Source organism: Ictidomys tridecemlineatus, chromosome 5, assembly GCF_052094955.1.
Source record: "Ictidomys tridecemlineatus isolate mIctTri1 chromosome 5, mIctTri1.hap1, whole genome shotgun sequence".
NCBI classification, from domain to species: Eukaryota; Metazoa; Chordata; class Mammalia; order Rodentia; family Sciuridae; genus Ictidomys; species Ictidomys tridecemlineatus.
This window is the reverse complement of record NC_135481.1, coordinates 37,749,223-37,769,968: the sequence shown is the minus strand read 5'-3', so window position 1 is coordinate 37,769,968 and position 20,746 is coordinate 37,749,223. Positions and strand designations below refer to the sequence as shown.

At 44.7% G+C, this 20,746-nt stretch overlaps 1 protein-coding gene and 1 non-coding gene across 6 annotated transcripts in view; one reads left to right on the top strand and one right to left on the bottom strand.

Annotated features, from left to right (window-relative positions):
- The window catches only part of Capn3 (calpain 3), a 44,870-nt gene extending 25,047 nt beyond the window's left edge, over window positions 1–19,823 (top strand). For 2 of the 5 annotated variants that reach the window (XM_078048946.1, XM_078048947.1), the window contains exons 5-21: window positions 154–322; window positions 2,486–2,569; window positions 3,446–3,531; window positions 5,867–5,944; window positions 6,748–6,908; window positions 9,006–9,175; window positions 9,482–9,493; window positions 10,121–10,329; window positions 11,151–11,187; window positions 16,717–16,794; window positions 17,186–17,243; window positions 17,327–17,391; window positions 17,879–17,947; window positions 18,036–18,114; window positions 18,324–18,440; window positions 18,723–18,781; window positions 19,254–19,823. In XM_078048946.1, the coding sequence (XP_077905072.1) occupies window positions 154–322; window positions 2,486–2,569; window positions 3,446–3,531; window positions 5,867–5,944; window positions 6,748–6,908; window positions 9,006–9,175; window positions 9,482–9,493; window positions 10,121–10,329; window positions 11,151–11,187; window positions 16,717–16,794; window positions 17,186–17,243; window positions 17,327–17,391; window positions 17,879–17,947; window positions 18,036–18,114; window positions 18,324–18,440; window positions 18,723–18,781; window positions 19,254–19,280 (1,558 nt within the window). In that variant the 3' untranslated portion in view covers window positions 19,281–19,823. Of the gene's footprint in view, window positions 1–153; window positions 323–1,141; window positions 1,286–2,485; window positions 2,570–3,445; window positions 3,532–5,866; window positions 5,945–6,747; window positions 6,909–9,005; window positions 9,176–9,481; window positions 9,494–10,120; window positions 10,330–11,150; window positions 11,188–13,174; window positions 13,193–15,639; window positions 15,754–16,716; window positions 16,795–17,185; window positions 17,244–17,326; window positions 17,392–17,878; window positions 17,948–18,035; window positions 18,115–18,323; window positions 18,441–18,722; window positions 18,782–19,253 lie in introns of all 5 variants that reach the window. The other 3 variants (XM_005316456.5, XM_040275054.2, XM_078048945.1) reach the window with 3 other exon arrangements.
- On the bottom strand, window positions 13,728–13,800 carry Trnaa-ugc (transfer RNA alanine (anticodon UGC)). The gene has a single exon. It is a non-coding gene; the product is annotated as a tRNA-Ala (tRNA).
- Window positions 19,824–20,746: the final 923 nt, after the last annotated feature.

The window sequence follows — 20,746 nt, the reverse complement described above, 5'->3', positions numbered from 1 at the left end:
GAAAGACAGTCATATTGTTTCATTAGTTCATAGAACTATTGGGAAATGAGAGAATATTACAGGATTTTAAGAGTAAAGTTCTGGGGGCAAGGGGACCTGGTCATATTTCTTGGAACTCTGTGACTCCAGGTTGGTCTTTGTCCTTTCTTCAAGGCTGCATGGTTCCTATGAAGCCCTGAAAGGTGGGAACACCACAGAAGCCATGGAGGACTTCACAGGAGGGGTGACAGAGTTTTTTGAGATCAAGGATGCTCCCAGAGACATGTACAAGATTATGAGGAAAGCCATTGAGAGAGGTTCCCTCATGGGCTGCTCCATTGATGTAAGTCTGTGGTGTGGGTTGCAGGGCAGGGAAGCTTTTCACTCAGTTAATGGCAATATCAAGCTTCCAGCTGAGACATAATGAAAGTTTTTAGAATCAGAAGCAGATTGTTGACTTTGAAAGTGAGGAATTTTTAAAGAGTGTTATTCCTGAAAATTTTCAATAAAGAAATTGGGCAAGAACATTTTAAACCCTGAAATTTAGGTGGAAATAGGTCTAGAGGCCTATGTCATGGAGGCCTCTCTTGTCTGATTTGCTCAGTGCAAGCTTGCCCCATAAGTTGGCCTCATCCTTGACTATGGGCCTGGGCCCACCAGTCATTTCCTTAAGAAAGCCTCCTAGTCATTTGGCCTTGACCACAATGCCTGCTTGCAACATGGGCTTTGTGTTTTCATCTGCAAGATCGGCCTCTCAGTGCAAGAAGGTGGTATGAATGGATAGATATAGGAACCAACGGTAAGGAGATGGCAGATCATGCCCAGGGCTCCTGAGTTTCAGGAGAGACACCTTCCCTGAGGGCTATTCAATGTAGTCTTGGTAGTTTCCATTTCAGAGGAAGGGGCCCAAATTAATTCCTGCTCCCTTCTTGCCTAACATTCCCAATAGATAGAAAGGCTTAGAAGGCAAGTTGGCTAAATTAGATGAACATTTGCTTTCTGTATCACTTTTCTCCATCTTTTCTCTATTCATGCTCTGTTGATCTCTCCTCTTTTCCTTTGTCTGTCCCCTCCCTTATTTCTATATCCTTCCCTTTCCACCCTCCTTTGTTTGTTCTCTCCCCTCTCCTGGGTTGTCCCCCACACTCTTGGCGGGCCTCAGGATGGCACAAACATGACCTATGGAACCTCTCCTTCTGGTCTGAACATGGGGGAGTTGATTGCACGGATGGTGAGGAATATGGATAATTCGCTGCTCAGGGACTCAGACCTCGACCCCAGAGGCTCAGATGACAGACCTACACGGGTGTGTATGACTCCCACTGTCAAAATAGACCAACCCGCAAGCTGCATGACCCTCCCCTGCTGCTGTCAGACTCTCCTTCGCAACCACTGCAAATGAAGCAAATTATCTCCCCTTTGTTTAATAATCTAGTGAAGAAATCAAAGTCTCCCTCCTCATAGGCCTTACATTCTAATACTTTCAGAAGGTCTACATGTTCATGAAAGAAGACTGAGTCATACAGAAAAGTATAGAGGAAAATTCAACCTATATTTTCCCCATTTAAAAATAATCATTCTTAACATTTGATAAATGTCCTTCTGGAATTCTTCTATGCATATAATCTACATTTTTGTTTTAAAAATCTTGTCATATCTTTATACTTCTTTGTAGCCTGCTTTTTCATTAGTTTTTATATTCTTAATATGCCAATAAGTATTCTCCTATAACTTTTTTACTCAAGCACAATATCCCAATATGCAGCTATTATATTTACTAAGCCCAATATGGGTCCAGGAATCTCCCCTTGAATCTGCTGTGCTTCCAAGCCTGCTGACACCTAGGCAGTCTATCTAGCATTTATTGGGCCTTGGCAGTCCGACCTTTCTGCCAAGGTTCTTTGTGGCTACAACTCAAATATTTCTGCACATGGAACAGCTATCCCTGCACTCTTAAGCACATTCATTTCTGAACAGGGATCTCCTAAGAAATCTATCCCTGGATGCCGTGACTTTTGATTTCTTGAATATCATCTTCTAGGTGGGTGTGAAGGAGATGAGGGGATGTAAAGAGAAAAGCTTAGACCCATATGTTTCATTGAGCCCCTTTTCTAGGAATAGTCAATCCTGGATGGGCTCAGGGGAAGGAGGAACCCCAAATCCAGGACAACCCCAGATTTCCACCTTCTTCCTTTGAAGAATCCTAAGGGGGCCATAAAGGAGGAACAGAAATGCTGTCATCCACCTTGCATCCCAATGTCTACCTTGTTATTTGATAGTCCAGGCAGAACCTTCTCAGAGTGACCAGCTGCTCTGGGGCTGCCTTCTTGATGCTCTTAAAGGGCAAGTGGGGCCCCTGCTCCTGGTCATGAGGGATACTTTCAGGGAGCAAAGTAGTTCTTGTCCTCACAGAAACCAGAAAATGGACTTATATGAACTTACTCTCCAGGCAGCAGAACTTCTGCTCCCCTAACTCCTAACAGGCTGCCTGGTTATTGCTCCACAGACAATTGTTCCTGTTCAGTATGAGACAAGAATGGCCTGCGGGCTGGTCAAGGGTCATGCCTATTCCGTCACTGGGCTGGAGGAGGTGAGACAGCTGGGGCTCGGTGGGGTATGGGGACCTACTTGAATTGACCTCCTAAAGTTGGAATTTAGCTTTATATGTCTCTTCCCTATCCACAGAGCTTGCCCCAAATCAGGGAATTCCACTCAAGGTACAAGCAAAGCACCTGGGAGTGGGGAGGGTTTTGAGAACTGGTAGAGGGGGACCTTGCCTCAGATGGTGCTCAGTTTATCTTTTCTTTTAATGTTAAAGATGATAATTTTCCCAAAATTTCCAAGGAACAAATAGAACTAATGCTTTGGTTCTACAAAGGTAGTCTCCTGTTGTGTTTTTTGTTCTCTAATGTTCAAACAGTTAGAATGTTTTGTTCCTTCTGGGAATTCTGGATTTTCCTGGTATGTCACAGATAGAAACCTTGTCAGGCCCATTGCACGCAGATGGACAGATTGTGCTCAGACAGAGGGATGGATAGAGAGGGGCTCTTGTTTGTTTCAGCCCATGGGAGCCACTGGAGGACAGGCACCTTTTTCTAAATGGTCCAACTGGAGGGGGCATTTGTCTGTAGTTCCTCAGGCAGTAGGTGGCTTTTTTAAAAGTCACACAGATACCTAATGTGTATAAGCTAGTGTAGAACCCTAATGTTTGTTCCTCCTCTGAAGCTCATAATGGCCTAGGATGTTCTCTAGGAAAGTCACTTCTTAGAAGATGGTTAGACAACAGTCAGGCCCTAACTCCTTCTCACTCAGTCCTAAGGTTTTGACCCCTCACCCTAACATTTCACAGGCAGGACAGTCCCAGAACAGATTATCTCTCCATCCCTATCCCAGCCCTCAGGGAAGGACAGATGCTCCCCTTTCTAGATAGGCTCCACAGCATGAGAACTTTTTCACTTTGCTCAAGGCCCTGTTCAAAGGTGAGAAAGTGAAGCTGGTGCGGCTGCGGAACCCCTGGGGCCAGGTAGAGTGGAATGGCTCTTGGAGTGATGGGTAAGTGAGGGGACCCATGGAAGACGGCAACAGGGTCTGGGAAAAGCTGGACTGGGAACTGAGCCATGAGAGTACTATGATTGCTGGGTGTAATATCACCCTCAAAACCAATGACCATCATTCAGAGAAGAAGGTGCAGATGTGGGCTTCAGGGAAGGACTGGGAGTAAAGCAGGGATGCCAGGGACACAGAGAAGTTGCTGATGGTCAGTAGACTGGAAAGGAAGGCTTCCAGAAAGCTTGGGCCAGGCTCAGGCAGGAACGGAGTCTTAAGTCAGGGATATGGACTGGATAAGTGATTTCCCTTTTTGTCTCTTTGTCCTATCTGTAAAATGGAAACAATAAACACTTGTGGATATAAAGTTATAAGAAGTAAATGTGACAGTTTCTGGAACATGCTTACCTAGTGCTGAAACTTTTTTTCCCCCTCCCTTTTTGTCACCATACAAAGGTGCACAATCCCCTCTGAAAGAATTTTACTTTTTATCTCTTAAAGGAATAAACTAGGGGCATCAAAAATAGAAAATATTGAAAAGTTATTATGTGAAGGATACAGAACATTTACAACACCTCTACAGTCCCACTCAATCACTGGTTCAGGGTTGTCTCTGCTGAATGGCAGGTGGCCTCTTGAGTTCTCTTTTTATTCCTAGGAGGTGATAGCAGGACTCAGTAGCTAACAACCAAACCCAGGTCCTGTGGGGCCCTGTGCTTATGTACCTAACACCTTTTATCCCATTGCACTGCAATTAACTGTTTATTTCAGTTATTCATTCCTTTAGCAAATGTTTGTTGAACACCAACTATAAATAGGAGGCACAGATGTAGGCACTGGAGATATTCTGTGAGCAGGCAGCCTCTCTTGATAGTCTGTAATAAGTTGTTGACTTGATGTTCTTCCTTTCTCCTATACACATTCACATGCATTGCTTTATTTGTCCATGTGACAAATCCTCACTCCTTGGTAATATCTGCCAGGCGCCGTGATACTGTCTGAGGATGTAGAAATGAACACAGAGACACAGGCCTTGCCCATCCAAAAAACAAACAGACATGCACTAATAAATTGAGACCATTGCTATGGTAAGGATCACAAAGAGGGAGCCCTTGGCTAGTTTGGGTTGGATGGGAAATGTAGACATGCTTGGAGAGAGTGATTATGAATGGGGCTCTCTACTCTGGAAAGGCCCTTGATACCCCATCATTGTCTACTCCACTGGCCTGTGCTTTTCAGCCTCAGTTTGATGTCCAGACTTCATCCACTTCCTGCTGATCTCTCCATTGCTGGCAAGTGGGGCCCAGCCCTTGGTCACTCAAGGAGACTCCTCCAGCCCATGTCCCTTCTTCTGGCCTCAGGAATCTCCATTTCTCCTTCAGTAATTTTGGACTCTAAGCATTTCCAGAACCCAATTTAGCTTAATTCTTCTCAGTAAGCCTAAAACACAAATGTGCTTTTTTATTTTTTTCCTCCCACTTGCAGTGAGAGTCTGTAAAAAACTTCCCAGCCTCAGAAACACGATACTAGGATGTTTTCCTGACAGGAGAGGGGAAAAAAAAAAAAGATATTTCCATGCTTGGTCTTTGTCTTAGTAGCTCGGTTTCTTATATAGCATTGCATGATTTCATCTACTCAGCCTGTGAGATGATAATGTAATCATTTCCCTTTGGCAGTTGAGGAAACAGAACCTGATGAGAGTTAAATGACTTGCCCAAGGTTACACAGCTAGGTCTGTTATTAAAGGAGAATCTCAGGACTGGGGATGTGGCTCAAGTGGTAGCGCACTTGCTTGGCATGCATGCGGCCTGGGTTCGATCGTCAGCACCACATACAAACAAAGATGTTGTGTCCGCCAAATAAAACTAAAGAATAAATATTAAAATTAAAAAAAAAAGGAGAATCTCAGTTTGTCTATTTGCAGAGTCTGGCTCTTTTTTTTTTTTGACAGATTAATTATTTTATTTTTATGTGATACTAAGGATCAAATCCACTGTTTCACATATGCTAGGCAAGTGCTTTTCCACTGAGCTATAGCCCTAGCCCCCCACCCCCCAAGAGTTTAGCTCTTATCTTTAAAGTGTGAAAAAATATTCCGCTAGAGAAGGCTACAGTTCATATACTCTTTAAAGAGTTTGGTCTTCATCTTGAAGATAGCAGGAAGAAATTATAGTTTTTCACTGGGGGTGACAGGTCAGACCAGCATTTTCATGGCTCACATTGGCTACAATTTGGAGATAGGCGCTACTTCAACTTTCTATTTCTCTGATATCTCCTATCCCAACACACCTCAGGCCTTTCCCTTCTTTCTCCTTCCACAATCCCTCCATTTCTCCACCAGTTGGAAGGATTGGAGCTTTGTGGACAAAGATGAGAAGGCCCGTCTGCAGCACCAGGTCACTGAGGATGGAGAGTTCTGGTGAGTCCAGGACCCAGAGGACCCAGAAGGGGTAAGGGACAGGGAAGGAAGGTCAAATATCAGACCTCAGTCCCTAGGCAGTCGGATGCTGTCGGATTTCAGTTCTTGGGTGATTGGGGCTCTGTTCTCTTCCTTCAGCTAGAGGGCCAGCAACAATGAGGTTCTGGTCACAGTAACCATAGTCAGGTCACAGTGATGACTGAGTCCAGGACCAGGGCAGCATAATGCAGATCTTGTTCCAGCCACACTTGTTCCTTGGCTTTAACATCACTCTCCTCTGAGCCTGGGAAGCTCTACTTGCCCTGATCCCTAATGCTACCCTCACCCTCACGCAGATCATCTCTACTCATCCTTCATGTCTCAGCGTAAAGGGAACTTTCTTCAGTGTTCTCTTAGTTCCTCCAGGATTGATATTCATTTATTTGTAAGGCTTGTCACTCTTAAAATTGTTTGCTTAATTTTTCATCCTTTTCCAAAGGTTCTCTTTCCCCTGGGCCTGGTACTCTGCCTGGTATGCTGTAGAGGGACACATGGGACATGACAAGCTTTTAGATAACTAATATTTCATCTAACTCCTCCATCAAGCATACATGAGTTTGAGTCATTACTAGAAGACTTGATGATAGTTTGGGGTAGACGCATTAAAACTGACATTGTACCCTAAAAAGAAAAGGCAGGCTTCTCTGGGACATTGATCAAGTTCCTCTGAACTAATTTATTGTCCTGTGTCATCCTGGAGTCTTCCCATTCCCAGCCTCTTCTGACCTATTCTTATATGGATATCTCTTCTTTCAACCCATCAGGATGTCATATGAGGATTTCATCTACCATTTTACAAAGCTGGAGATTTGCAACCTCACAGCTGATGCCCTGGAGTCTGACAAGCTTCAGACCTGGACAGTGTCCGTGAATGAGGGCCGTTGGGTGAGGGGCTGCTCTGCTGGAGGCTGCCGCAACTTTCCAGGTGGGAGATACTCTTGATGGGGGAAGGGTCCAAGCAGAACAAGTTCCAGGTAGAATCATATCAGTGATTATTTTCTGAGTCTCTGCAAAGCTCCAGACGTCTATTATCTTATGAAATCCTGTTTATATTACTGAGAAGGAAACTGCCATGCTGTGGAGTTTGCAAGGGAGCTGGTAATAACATTTAAGCAGGAAACTGTCAGAACAATACTGTGTTGGTCATGTTGAGGATACTAGTGGAGAACAAAGTTAGTAGCTTCTGTGGTTGTTCAAAGTCAGAACAACCACAGTAGCTACTAACTTAAGGCCTGGAACCAAGTCAGTAGCTGCAGAGATGGAGGGGAGAAGGCAGATTTAGGGGAATGTATATTAGGTAATTTAGGGAGGGAAGAATGAAAAATGATGTCAAGATGTTCAGAGCAGGTTTGGGAGTATAGCTCAGTGATAGAGCCCTTACCTAGCATGTGAGGCCCTGGGTTTGATTCCCCAGTACTGTAAAGAAAAAGGGTGCTGGGCATGGTGCACTCACCTGTAATCCCAGAAACTCAAGAGGCTGAGGCAGAAGGATCACAAATTCAAAGCCAGCCTTGATAACTTAGTGAAGCCCTAAGCAATTCAGTGAGACCCTGTCTCTAAATAAAATATAGAAAAGAGGTTGGGGATGTGGCTCAGTGGTTAAGAGACCCCAAGTTCAATCCCCAGTAAAAAGGGGGGAAAAAGAAAGAGAAAGAAAGGAAGGTAGATTGGTTGGTTGATTCCCAGTGTAGGGACCTGAGCAGATGACGTCAACATTGCAACATAAGACAATAGAAGACACACTGAGGGGGAAAAATATCAGCATGTTGTTTGTTTTAGATGGATTGGTTGTGAGGTTATGAGAAGAGGACTTTAGTTTGGGACATGGCAAGTTTGAGGTCCCTATCCAATATTCAGATGAAGATTTCTATTGGGCTAGGGACATAGTTCAGTTGGTAGAGTGCTTGCCTTACATGCCCAAGGCCCTGCCTGGGTTCAATCCCCAGTGCCACAAAAATAAATAATTAATTAAATTTTATTAGAGAATTATATGATAAGAACTCTTAAATGTTTAAGGAAGGAAGGGAGAGAGAAAAAGAAGGAAAGAAGAGAGTCAGAAGAGAGACTGGCTCAGGGGCCATCAGTATAGAGGAAACAATTAAAAAGTGGAACTGGGGGAGATTGCCTAGGGAGACAGGAGATGAGAGGAGAGGTCTAGAACTAGATCCCAGGGCTCAACAACATTAGTGGTGCAGGTAAGGAAAGCAAAGCCATCATCAAAGGCTGAAAATCAGAGTTCAGAGAAAAAGATAAACTACACATCCAATCAGTGTAGTTCCATCTGATAAAAGTAGAGATTCCACCCATCAAATATTTAGACAAATACTTAAATCATGTTTTCAACAAATATTTATTAAGCACCTAGATGCAGGGCATATTAGGGTCCTCTGGAGAAAAAGAACCAATAGAATAGGTGATAGACAGATGGATGGATGGATAGACAGAGGATTTATTAGGGGAATTGGCTTACATGATAATAAAAGCTGAGAAGTCCCACAACATGCCATATGCAAGCTGGAGACCCTTGGATGCCAGTAAGTGTGGTCCAGTCCAAGTTGGAAGGCCCGAGAAGCAGGGAAGTTGGTGGTATAATTTTCTGTCCAAGGTCAAAGAAGGGAACTGGCAGGGGGAGTGGTGATGATACTGGTATATAAGTCTTGGAGCCCAAAGGTCAGAGAGCCTAGAATTATGATATCTAAGGACAGGAGAGTATCCTAACTAGAGAGAGGGAGAGAGAATTCTTTTCTTGCCATATTCTTGACCTATCTGGGCCCCCAGCTGATCAGAGGGTGCCCACCCCCACTTAGTCTACCAACACACAGCCAATTCCTTCTGTTAACACTCACATTCACACTCAGAAATAATGTTTTACCAATTCTCTAGATGTTCTTTAATCCAGTTGGCACCTTAAATTTATCATCACATGGTGGATACAGATGAATAAGGTGTCTGTCTCATTTTTCCTCCTGCCCTTTCTCTAAGAGGCAGATCTGAATATACATTTCTTTTCTGGGGGACATAGACACTTTCTGGACCAACCCACAGTACCGCCTGAAGCTCCTGGAGGAGGACGATGACCCTGATGACTCTGAAGTGATCTGCAGCTTCCTGGTGGCCCTGATGCAGAAGAACAGGCGGAAGGACCGGAAACTGGGGGCCAATCTCTTCACCATTGGCTTCGCCATCTACGAGGTATGCAATCCCTGACCAGCTCCAGTCCAGGAAACACCTTTGTAACAAGAAGAATTTGGGGGACAAAAGGGTCCTCTAGCTTCCTTAATACGGAGTGAACCCCAGAACTCCTGTTATCAAGCTCACTTGTGTTTGTTAATGAGCAGGAAATTCCAGGGGGTGCCGTAGAGAGGAGCTGGGTCTGACAGGCTGGCCTGCTTCACGAGGAGTCATATTCTGCATTTCTGTCATTGCCTGCCTTCCCTTCTGCCAACTATTTATTCTCATTCAGATCTGATATGTCTTTTTTTCCTGTTTCTCCTCAAGGTTCCCAAAGAGGTATAGCAGTGGCAGCGCCAGCAGTTGTGTGCAGCATTCCCTGGGGGTCCTGAGTCTGTCTGTGGCTCACCGAGACGCTTCCTGGTGGGGTTTGTGGGCAGAACTATGATAGGAGAGGGCCCTGCCTACATTATTTCATCTGCAGAGAAAGTGCTTCAGGATACTGCACCCCCAAGATGTGCACTTTCTCCCTCTTACCATACACCTTCACATACTCATACCCACGCAACTACACACCCACAAGCAGAGTCACACAGACATGTTCTGAGGGGTTGGATGGAGGAATCACCTCCCTCAGAACCCAGCCAAGGCCCCTCTGCTTCTTTGGGGTCCTTCCCAGCCTGAGGGGATTCGGAGCAGACAAGCAGCAGTTCTGGTAAGTGTCCCTGTGTGTGGGAACAATAGACTTGACCTTCACTTCTGAATCGCCACAAAAAAGGAAGAGGAAGTGAGGTAGGGAGCTCCAGTGATGTTGAGCTATTTGAGGCCTTGGGAATTGGAAGTAGGTAGTGGGAGACTGTGAATGGGTGACCACAGAGTTGGGAAGGGACCTCTGGAGTGAACTGTGAACCAGATAAGACTGCCCTCCCAAGAGGCTCAGGTTCCACAGGCTCTTCTGTCCCCCAGATGCATGGGAACAAGCAGCACCTGCAGAAGGACTTCTTCCTCTATAACGCCTCCAAGGCCAGGAGCAAAACCTACATTAACATGCGGGAGGTGTCCCAGCGCTTCCGCCTGCCTCCCAGCGAGTATGTCATTGTGCCCTCCACCTATGAGCCCCATCAGGAGGGGGAATTCATCCTCCGGGTCTTCTCTGAAAAGCGGAATCTATCTGAGTGAGTAACAACCTGACTTTCCCCTCCTATCCCTAAAAGCTTACATGGCTCATTCCACATAATGGAGGCAGGAAGCAATTGAATTGTTTTATTCAAGGTTCCCTGGGACATATTGGCCAGTCTGCATCTCTTTCCCACTCCTATGTCACTTCTCCCTCATTTGTTGGTTCATTCATCTTGCAGATATTTACTGAGTACCTACTGTGTCTCTGGTCTTCTAGGCATTAGAGATAGAGAAGTGAATCAAACAGAAAGAAATCCCCACTTTCATGAAATTTAACAGCTGGTGTGAAAAAACAATAGATAGGAAATAACAATAACAACAATAACAAATGTATATATATATATTTTAATATATATAAAATATACACACACTGTAGTATGCTAGATTTGGGAGTTGATAAAGGAATAAAAACAAAATAAAGAAAAGGTATAGGAAATGTTGGAGATGATTGAAATTTTAGGTTAGTGTGGCAAGGGAAGCTAGTAAGGCCAATCCTATCCTTGCCCACCACAGATATGTTGATAGTCCCTGCCATACTCTGATCTATATCCCTGGAAGTGCAAGGTCCATGGGGAGGTAGCTGTGTCATGCCTTTAGGGAGCTCTGGACAATACCAACAAGAAGCCATGTGGTTGGGCTTGGCTATTGGGGATGGTGCCTACATGGGGCTGGTTCCTGGGGTAGAGGTTTAGCTCCAGGAGTTCTCTTAAGTTTAGTCCCAGTTTGGCACCAAGAAGCCTTATGAACTGAGCAAATCCTCCATCTGCTTCCTGCTTGCTCCTGGTGACACTGAAAACCATGTTTGTGTTTCTTACAGGGAAGTTGAAAATACAATCTCCGTGGATCGGCCAGTGGTGAGTGGATTAGCTCTCATGTGTGACAAGGGTCAGAAGGTCAGCTTCCCCAGTTCAGGCAGGGAACAGGTTGGGATAGAAGGGTGAGTGGGTATTGGCAGAGGGGATTGTTACAGCAACTTCTAGTAGGCATGGCCAGAAGTAATGGGTCTCATAGTCCTAAGGCCATTTAGTTAGTTCAGGGACTGGGAAATGTGGAAAACGGGAGTAGTTTGAACAAAAGAGGAAGGAAAAAAGGCCATAGGAAAGGATGACAACATGAACTGCAGCCAATGTTGGATTATGAAGTTGGAAAACAATGGATTTCTCGCATAGAGAAAAGGAAATGCACCACCTCTGGACCCAGTTTCAAAACCTGGATCTTTCAGATCTATTGCCTGGGTGACCTGACCTGGACAATTATAGAACCCCTATGACTCAGTTTCCTACTCTGAAAATTGGGGATAATGATAATGATTGCCTGGCAATGCTTTTGTGGGGTTTAAATCAATAAGATCATGTGTGAAATGTCTGGTACAACATGGACACTCAAATGGAGGTTATTATTCACGTTTTATGACTTGTAAGGTACTTTTCTATATGGTATCTCACTTAATCCTTGCAAATTTTCTGAGAAGTAGATGAGGTTCTTATCTCTGCCTTTGAATCAAGGAAGCAGAAGCTCAGTAGGGTTAAATGACTTCCTTGCATTCATGGAGCTCATAATTGACAGGCAGGACTAGAACTCAAATCCAGAATCTGACTCCAGATTTAGGTCCCCCCACCTCCTTGCTGAAGCAGGCCCCCAGGGCTGAGAACCCTACACCAGAAGCACAGAGTTGTTGTGCCTTAGAATCTCCATACTGAGGAAAATCCTGGCTGCCTTGGGGCTTTGGGCTCTGGTTAGAAAGTCGTCTTGTGCTCAGTGGGTGTGACATGAGCCAATAGGAGGACAAATGACCACTGAACTGTCTTCCTGGTTGGGACATACAGGGTCAGGATTCTGACTCTATGCTAGTGCTCAGATTTTCAGAATCATCACAGATATTTGGTTTTAGAATAAATATGCATTTGGTACTATTATTATTCTTCAGACACTGATAATCAATGTACAGGATTTATTAGAAGTTGTACATTCAAATTCTTATGGGAGTTGGCATGTCACCTAACTGAAATAGAACAAGCAGGTGTAGGGGTTTGGTTGTCTCTAATACTGGCATATTTGTCTGCAGTTCTCACATATCACTTGGCTTCAGTTTTGGAGGGACAACTGGAGTGGCAGCAACTATGGCAATCTGGAGGCTGCAGAAAACAGCCACTCTTAACTCAGCTAATTATTACCACAGGGAATTCCAGGCCCAGTATAGCCCACTAGACCTTCTAATTTTACAAAAGAAGCCCCAAACTTGGATTTCAAATCTCCCTACATTAAATGTTTTCTCCAAAGTTAAAAAGATTTTTTTCTGTCATTCAAATTATTTCCAAGTCAGTTTGAGTGAGTCACATTTTTAGTGTTTTAGTAACCAATCTTATCCCCTGACCCCAAGATTGAACCCAGGGGCACTCCATCACTGAGCTGCATCCCCAGTCCTTTTTATTTTTTATTTTGAAAAAGGGTTTCACTAAATTGCACAGGCTGACCTTGAACTCAGAATCCTCCTGCCTCAGCCTCCTGAGTCACTGGGATTATAGGTGTGTGCTACCATGATCAGCTACCAAATTCACTAAAAAAAAAAAAGCCAGAAGGTCCCTTCCCCTGACCATATTCAACAACAGTGGATTATTAAAACAAAGCTAGAGCAGCCACATCTCTAGACATAGATGTGGAAAAAGAATTCTCTCCTCCCTTCACCTATTTTTCCTTTTTGATACAAAGTAATCCAGATATCTGGACCCCAGAGCCTTACCCCAAGTATGGATCAGGATGCAGGGAAGCCCAATGCCACCAGCCATTCTGGCAACTTGCTTTTCACTTATTCTGCATTTACTGTTTCCTTTTCTTATGCAGAAAAAGAAAAAAACCAAGGTGGGTGTAACGGGGTGAGTGGGTAGAGAGTTGTGTATGTGCATGTGTGTGCATGCTCTTATGATGCATGCGCCAGACTAGCTTCTTCTTCTCCCTCCTTCCCTGTGCCCCTACTGGGATCTTGAGTGTGTAATAGTGACAGCTGATACTTGCTGAGGAGACACTGTGCTGGGTGCATTCCATGGATTAACTCAATCCTTACAACCACCCTATGAGATTGGCACCATTATTATCCCAATTTTTAGAGGGGAAGAAAAAGTACAGACAAACTAATTTGCCCAGGGTCACACAGCCAAGAAGAGGCAGAGCTAGCTTTGGAGTCCAGTGGTTTGGCTCCACCTGTGCTCTGAACCACCCACCACAGGCCATCAGACAAGGTTTGGTGCTGGTATTTATGGGGATGCTAGTGGGTCCATCACAGGGTTTCTCCAAATATAGTGACTGGCCCAGACTAGAACCAACAGTTACCAAGCACTGTGCTGGTGGTAAAATTAGTTTCTTTTATATCTTTATTTTTATTTATTTATTCATTTTTATGTGGTGCTGGGGATCGAACCCAGGGCCTCATGCATGCAAGGCAAGCGCTCTACCACTGAGCTACAGCCCCAGCCCCTAAAATTAGGTTTTTGATTTTTTATTTATAACAGTATTTAAATAGTGGGTGCTGTTTTTATTCCCCTTTTACAGGTGAGGGTACAGGTTCAGACAAGGTGACTTGTCCCCAAATAAACACATAATAAGTGGGGGAACTAGAACTGGAAACTACATCTAAGGCCTGTTTCTTGCCCTCGCTTCTGTGGTGCCAGCCTCTTATACTCAACGTCTGTGTTGTCTAAACACAAATTATTTGGGCCTGGATTCATGTTTCTGGCAGGGATATTCCATGGCTGCACTATGTCTCCTGGCGTTTATCCCTTTTCAGATTGTAACTTCCACTTGTCTTTGGATCCCTGCAAACTTCAATTGCTTGGACAAGGCCCCTTTCTTAAAAGAACAAGCCAGGGCCTTCAGAGCCTGCTGGGTGCTGAAGCTGGGGGAACTGTAGTCGTAGGCCTGCCCACTTGACAAGCAGCATGAAAAGACAATGGGGCAGAGGTGGGTCAGGTTGCTTTTCTGCTCTGAGAATCTGCTTACTTTATTGTTTTCTGCACTCAGCCCCCAAACCCTATAGTTAAGTCTTTCCCAGACTTTGCCTATGGGTGCAATATCTTCCACCTATGTTGGCATGACATGGCAGCTGCTCTCCAACCCTTCGCATATTCTTTTGCATGAGCATATCTTAAAAATATCCCTTATATTTTTGTAGCGTTTTAGAGAGAGAGAGAGAGAGAGAGAGAGAGAGAGAGAGAGAGAGAGAATTTTTTAATATTTATTTTTTAGTTTTCAGTGGACACAACATCTTTATTTTTTATTTGTATGTGGTGCTGAGGATCAAACCCAGCACCGCGCACATGCCATGTGGCTTGAGCCACATCCCCAGCCCCATTTGTAGCATTTTTAATATTTTTGCAGTATAATTTTACATGCAGTATAACTTACATTCTCTTTTGATCTCCACAAAAGCCCTGTCAGGAGAAAAGCCCAGGTTTTACTATCCCCATTAATAGATGAGTAAACAGGCCAGTGAAAGTATTTCTTATGTGAGGGACAGGGCTAGTTGGCGTTTTGATCATGACTTGACCACACCGTTAATCATTCTTTCAGTCTACACTCTACAAAGTCCCAGAGGTTGATGGGAGGTTCCTCAGTAGCCACCATGGTGATGTGGGTACGGAGGAAAAGGAGCTGTCCTCGTTAACCAGAGAAGCTCTGTGTGTGTGTGTGTGTGTGTGTGTGTGTGTGTGTGTGTGTGTGTGTTTTACTGGGGATTGAACTCAGGGTGCTGTACCACTGAGCTACACCCCCTGCTCTTTTTGAGACAGGGTTTCTTTAAGTTGTTGAGGCTGGCTTCAAACTTACCATCCTTCTGCCTCAGCCTCTCCAGTAGCTGGGATTATAGGCATGCACTACTGTGGCCAGCTGGAACTCCATTCTTTTATTAAGACTTTATTTATACAGGACTTCTGGGGGAAATTGAATTTGAAGTTATTTCCATTTGGGGAAAAAAGTCTAAAATATTTGAAAATCACTCCTCTAGATCATGCTGTTATAACATTGGTAGCATTTTCACATGTACTTACCTTGTTGCACCTTTGTACTACCATGAGAGATGGGGTGGGTATTAAAAAATGAAGATCTGAGGTCCACAGAGGCCTGGCAACTTTTCCCTAGTCGCACAGCTTATTGGCGGCAGAGATGGAGCTTGAACTGAGGTTCAGGAGCTCCTGACCCTGATCTTTTCTTCTCACTGAACAAAGCTACTCCGGGGGGAGGTTGCCTAAATGTGCCTGCTCAGCCTGTAATCCTTGCTTCCTTCCTGCCCCTCCCCACTTCCCTCCTCTCTCCAGCCCATCATCTTCGTTTCAGACAGAGCAAACAGCAACAAGGAGCTGGGTGTGGACCAGGAGTCAGAGGAGGGCAAAGACAAAACAAGCCCTGATAAGCAAGAGAAATCCCCACAGGTTTCTGAGCATGTGGCATGAATGGGGTCGCCAGAACACAACAGGGGTCCTCCTATGCTTTGGGGGGACATGGGGGCTGGAAGGGTTTCCAGGGGGGTGTCTTTTTAACATCTAATGTTTGGATTTGTCCCACTGACCTTTTCTCTCAGCAAGTTCCCCTAAAATTTGGGATGATATTTGGGTGAATGTCTTGGGGTTTATTGCCACATGAAACTAGTCCTAGGACTGGAATTACAGTCTGAGCCTCCCCACTGGAGATTATCCAGCCAGGACAATGACAGACGGTAGAGGAAAAGACCAAATAAGACAGAATCAGATTGAGAGTTGAGACCGAACAACTTCTGTCTTTAGTCCTTGAACTCCTGACAAGAGGGGGATATAGTAGTAGAAAGGTAGGGGAACTGATATCAGAAATGGAGTCCTCTACAACTCAGGGGAGGGTTCTACTGGAGTAGGGAGAGGTGGCCATATAAGCCTTAGTGGAGGTGAGGCTAAAGGGCAGAAGTCCCCAGAAAAATCCACAGCCGAGTTCTCTTATCCTGGAGCAGCAACACAGTGGAATGGGGAGGAGGGGATCCTTTGAGACTGAGGCAGCTGGAAGAATTTTGACCTGCTTGGGGCCTATTTGATTGAAATATACGGGCTCAAAACAGTAGAGAAGGCTTTAGCTTGGGGGTCAGGTGAGATCAGTGGGGCTGTCTACATGTCAGCATTACTAGTGTGTCTTTTGGCTGGAGGTGTCAGGGCTAGCAAGGTATGGAGTGAAGAGCCGCTAAGGCCTAGATAATTCTCACTCCAGCTTACTATGTTCAACTAAGAAGAGCATTAGCCCTGTGCCCAGCTCCAGCTGCCACCTATGGCTGTTTTGGGCACTCCAGCTCCTTTGGCCCAAAAGCAGCTTTCCTCAAAATTCATCCATCCATCCCTGATTCCTGTGAACCAGTTTTCCTTTGTTTTCTACAGCCATGGCCTGGCAATACAGACTATGAAAGTGAGGAACAGCAGCAATTTCGTAGCATTTTCAAGCAGATAGCAGGTGATGTAAGTACTTCCAACCCTAAGACTCCCACAGGAGCTTGCTTTTCTACTTGATTAACTGTTCAAATTACCATTCTTTCATTATTGTTAAACAGACATCATTTTGGATTTTGGGCATGAATGTATGCAGACAGAAACCTACAAGTCCTTGAGTTTTGGACTGACACATCCACTGGGGAGCTCAGAGGCCTTTGTCCTATGTGTTAGCTGCCCACTGTCTATACAGCTAAAGGTGCATTGTCTGTCCCCATCTTCCTCAGAAGAGCCTTAGCTTCCCCTAACAGAATCAAAACAGGGATTTCACAAAAGCGAATAGCTGGGATTTATTTTGCAAAGTCTCTGCTCTATCAGCTGCTTTACTCTTGAACCAGGACTCTTCTCCTTTTCTCCTCAGGACATGGAGATCTGTGCAGATGAACTCAAGAATGTCCTTAACACAGTTGTGAACAAGCGTGAGCTACTCAAACTAGGTGTGGGGGAGGGGCTGGGGTCCAGTTGTCTGAAAGTGGTTCCTCATTCTTCTCCATGCCCCCAGACAAGGATCTGAAGACACAAGGGTTCACGCTGGAGTCTTGCCGTAGCATGATTGCTCTCATGGATGTATCCTTCCTGTCAACCCTTCCCAACCCTTTGGTGTCTGCCCACAGGAGCCAGGAAAACCAGGGATGCCTAGTCAGGCAGAGGGCCCAAATTTGGGCCCAGGGAAGGAGATCCTGACTCAACATCTGAAAGTGTTGTTTTGGTTTTTTTGGGACTCAGACATCCTATATACTGGTTTAAAAAGAATCAGAAGGATGAACACTGGGTTGTGGCTGGCCACATCCCCAGCTCTTAATTCAAGCCTGAGATCCTGCTTGAAATTCTATCTAAACATGAAGGATCCTTAGAGGGCAGGCTTGTTATGAAGCCTGCAGGAACTTTATTGGTGGTGGTGGTAGGGTGTTTAATAGCAGGATAGGGCAGGGGGTAGGGGAGTTCAGGTAGAGGCTTCCTATGGGGCTACCTTCCCTGCAGAGTCCCCTAGCCACACCCTCCCAGTCCAGGGGGATTTTGCTATGTGCCAGTAGCCCTGACCTTCCTCCTCCAGACAGATGGATCTGGGAGGTTGAACCTGCAAGAGTTCCATCATCTATGGAAGAAGATCAAGACCTGGCAGGTGTGATGAGAGCGTAAAGTGTGGGAATGAAAAAGAGGGTTGATTTAGGGATTGTGAATGTGACCTTCCTCAAATTTTCTATTACCAGAAAATCTTCAAACACTATGACACAGACCAGTCTGGCACCATCAATAGCTATGAGATGAGAAATGCTGTCAATGATGCAGGTGCTGGGAAGAAAGGGGGTGGCAGGCATGTGGACTATAACTGGTGGGTGTGAGAATGGGAGAGGGGACTAAGCTACTAGGACCCTACTAAAGAAAGGAAAGTTTCTCATTTCCATTTTTGAGGACAGTATGCCTAAAGGGTTAGAGGAAATAGAATGGGGTCTAAGAATTCCAGTTTCACTTTTGTCCTCTATCCTGCCCCTTCACAGGATTCCACCTCAACAGCCAGCTCTATGACATCATTACCATGCGGTACGCAGACAAACACATGAACATTGACTTTGACAGTTTCATATGCTGCTTCGTCAGGCTGGAGGGCATGTTCAGTAAGTGGGGACTGCCCTTCTGCTCTCTAGAGTACTTCCAGCCCCCTCCCATGGGATAGCTCTGGCAATAGGAAGCCAGATAATCTTCCAGTCTACTCTGTCCAGGCTGAACAAAGGCCAAAGCCTCTTTAGACCTAGAAAAGGATGGCAAAGGAAGGGTTACTGGTGATGCTCTGCCTGCAGATAATCCTCTTAAAAACATGTGGTCCTCTTAAGAAAATTGAGTAGTGAAGTTGGAGTGAGCCTGTAACAGGCCTCTGGCCTGTGTTTTCTTTTACACAGGAGCTTTTAATGCATTTGACAAGGATGGAGACGGTATCATCAAACTCAATGTTCTAGAGGTAAAGCATAACAGATGCAGCACACTGACCCTGCACCATAAAATTCAATTGGATGGGACTGGGGTGGTAGCTCAGTGGTAGAGTGCCTGCTTAGCACTTGTGAGGCCCTGGGTTTAATCCCCAGCACCCCATAAAAATAAAGGTATTGTGTCCATCTACAACTAAAAATATTCTTTAAATGTTTAAAAAAATTCAAGGTGGGCAGTAAATGAGGCAGAAATGGACCCACTCTGCTCCTCACTTCCAAATGGTAGTGGAGGGATGGGACAGGAAGGAAGCCTGGTGGGAAAGGTAGTCCACAGGACACATATACTTAGCAGAGGCTCACAAGGGACCTCAGCTTCCCAAATAATTTTATGTTGGAAAACATGTTACCTCTCTGGTCTGTTCCTTTTCCCCCATCCCATAAGATTCCTAGGGCTGGGGTTTCCTTTTCTTGTCTACATTCTGATCTTGGAACTTCTTCTTTCAGTGGCTACAGCTCACTATGTATGCTTGAACCAGGCTGGCCTCATCCAAGGCCATGCAAGATCACTCAGGATTTCAATTTCACCCAATATAGCTAGAGTCATTTACCTCAAAGGATCCAGTAGCTGCATCAGCATGCTTCCAGGCACCTCTTTGATCGTGTTCTGCCTCCACTTTGCTCTATACTGTCTTGATCTGTCATGTCTAGCCTGACCCTTGGGAAAACAACTTTGTTCCTTTGCCACATGAAGGCAAGTGTCTGCCTCAGCTGTGTAGCCTACCTATCCAAGGTTGGCTGATTCTGAGCTGTCTCAGCTCTGAGGCAAATGCTACCCCCTTAGCTTGCACTAAGGCTTTTTCAGAAGCATCTGCCAATTGCACTTGTCACTCAGTCGTGCTGGAGCCCTCTCACCTTATACTCTCCCATGCATGGGACAGTAACCAAACTTGCACTTGGGTCTGCCTGTTTAGAATGGGCCTCTCTGGGGTAAACTGATCCAGTGGAATAGGGTTGGATACTTTGGGTTTTCAGACACATGTTTGGCTGCATTCTGGGGAAAAAAAAAAAACAACTGATCTAAATAAAGGCACGTGTACAGCTGGTTCCACTGTTTTGTTTTGTTGTGTGTAGATCAGCAGGGCTGAATGCATTCTAATTATGCCCTCAATCACCTACAGAAAGCCCTAGTCTCAGAATAGAAAATGGAAAACAGAAACACAAAACCTCAAGCCCTACTTAAGTCATTGCTAGGCACAATGTAATCCCAGTGATTTGGGAGGCTGAGGCAAGACTGAAAGTTCAAAGCCAGCCTCAGCAACTTAGGCCCTATCTCAAAAAATAAAAAGCCTAGTAGTAAAGTGCCCCTTGCACTTTTTTTCATCCCCAGCGGGGGAAAAAAAAGTCACATATATTGCTTTTTTTGTTTTGTTACTAGGATTTGAACTTAGGGGCACTTTACCACTGAGCTACATCCCTGGCCTTTAAAAAAAAAATATTTTAGAGACAGGATCTCACTGAGTTGCTTAGTGCCTCACTAAGATGCTGAGACTGGCTTTGAACTCTTGATCTTCCTGCCTCAGCCTCCCAAGCCACTAGGATTACAGGCATGAGCCCTTATGCCTGGCTATTAAAATTTCTTGAGCATAGGAATCACTCAGATAGTTCTAATACATATAATGAAGAAGGGGAATAACTGCTGGAGTATTGGACATAAAAAATTAAGAACATATTATGTAAAATTTTGGGGTGGGAACAGTGCTACAGCTTGAACTCAGGGCCTCATGCCCTACCACTGAACTGTATGTTGTACATAATTATGAAACCATATATTAAATATAATTTTAATGTGATTTTTTTCCTCACTTATTTCAATGTATTTAGGTGTAAAAATTTTAAGCATTTTATAATTCTATCTAGGATAAATTTTGACATAAGATGTAAAAGTAAAAATTAAAAATAATATTTGTGGGAAAGACCAAGGGGGGATATATATTAGT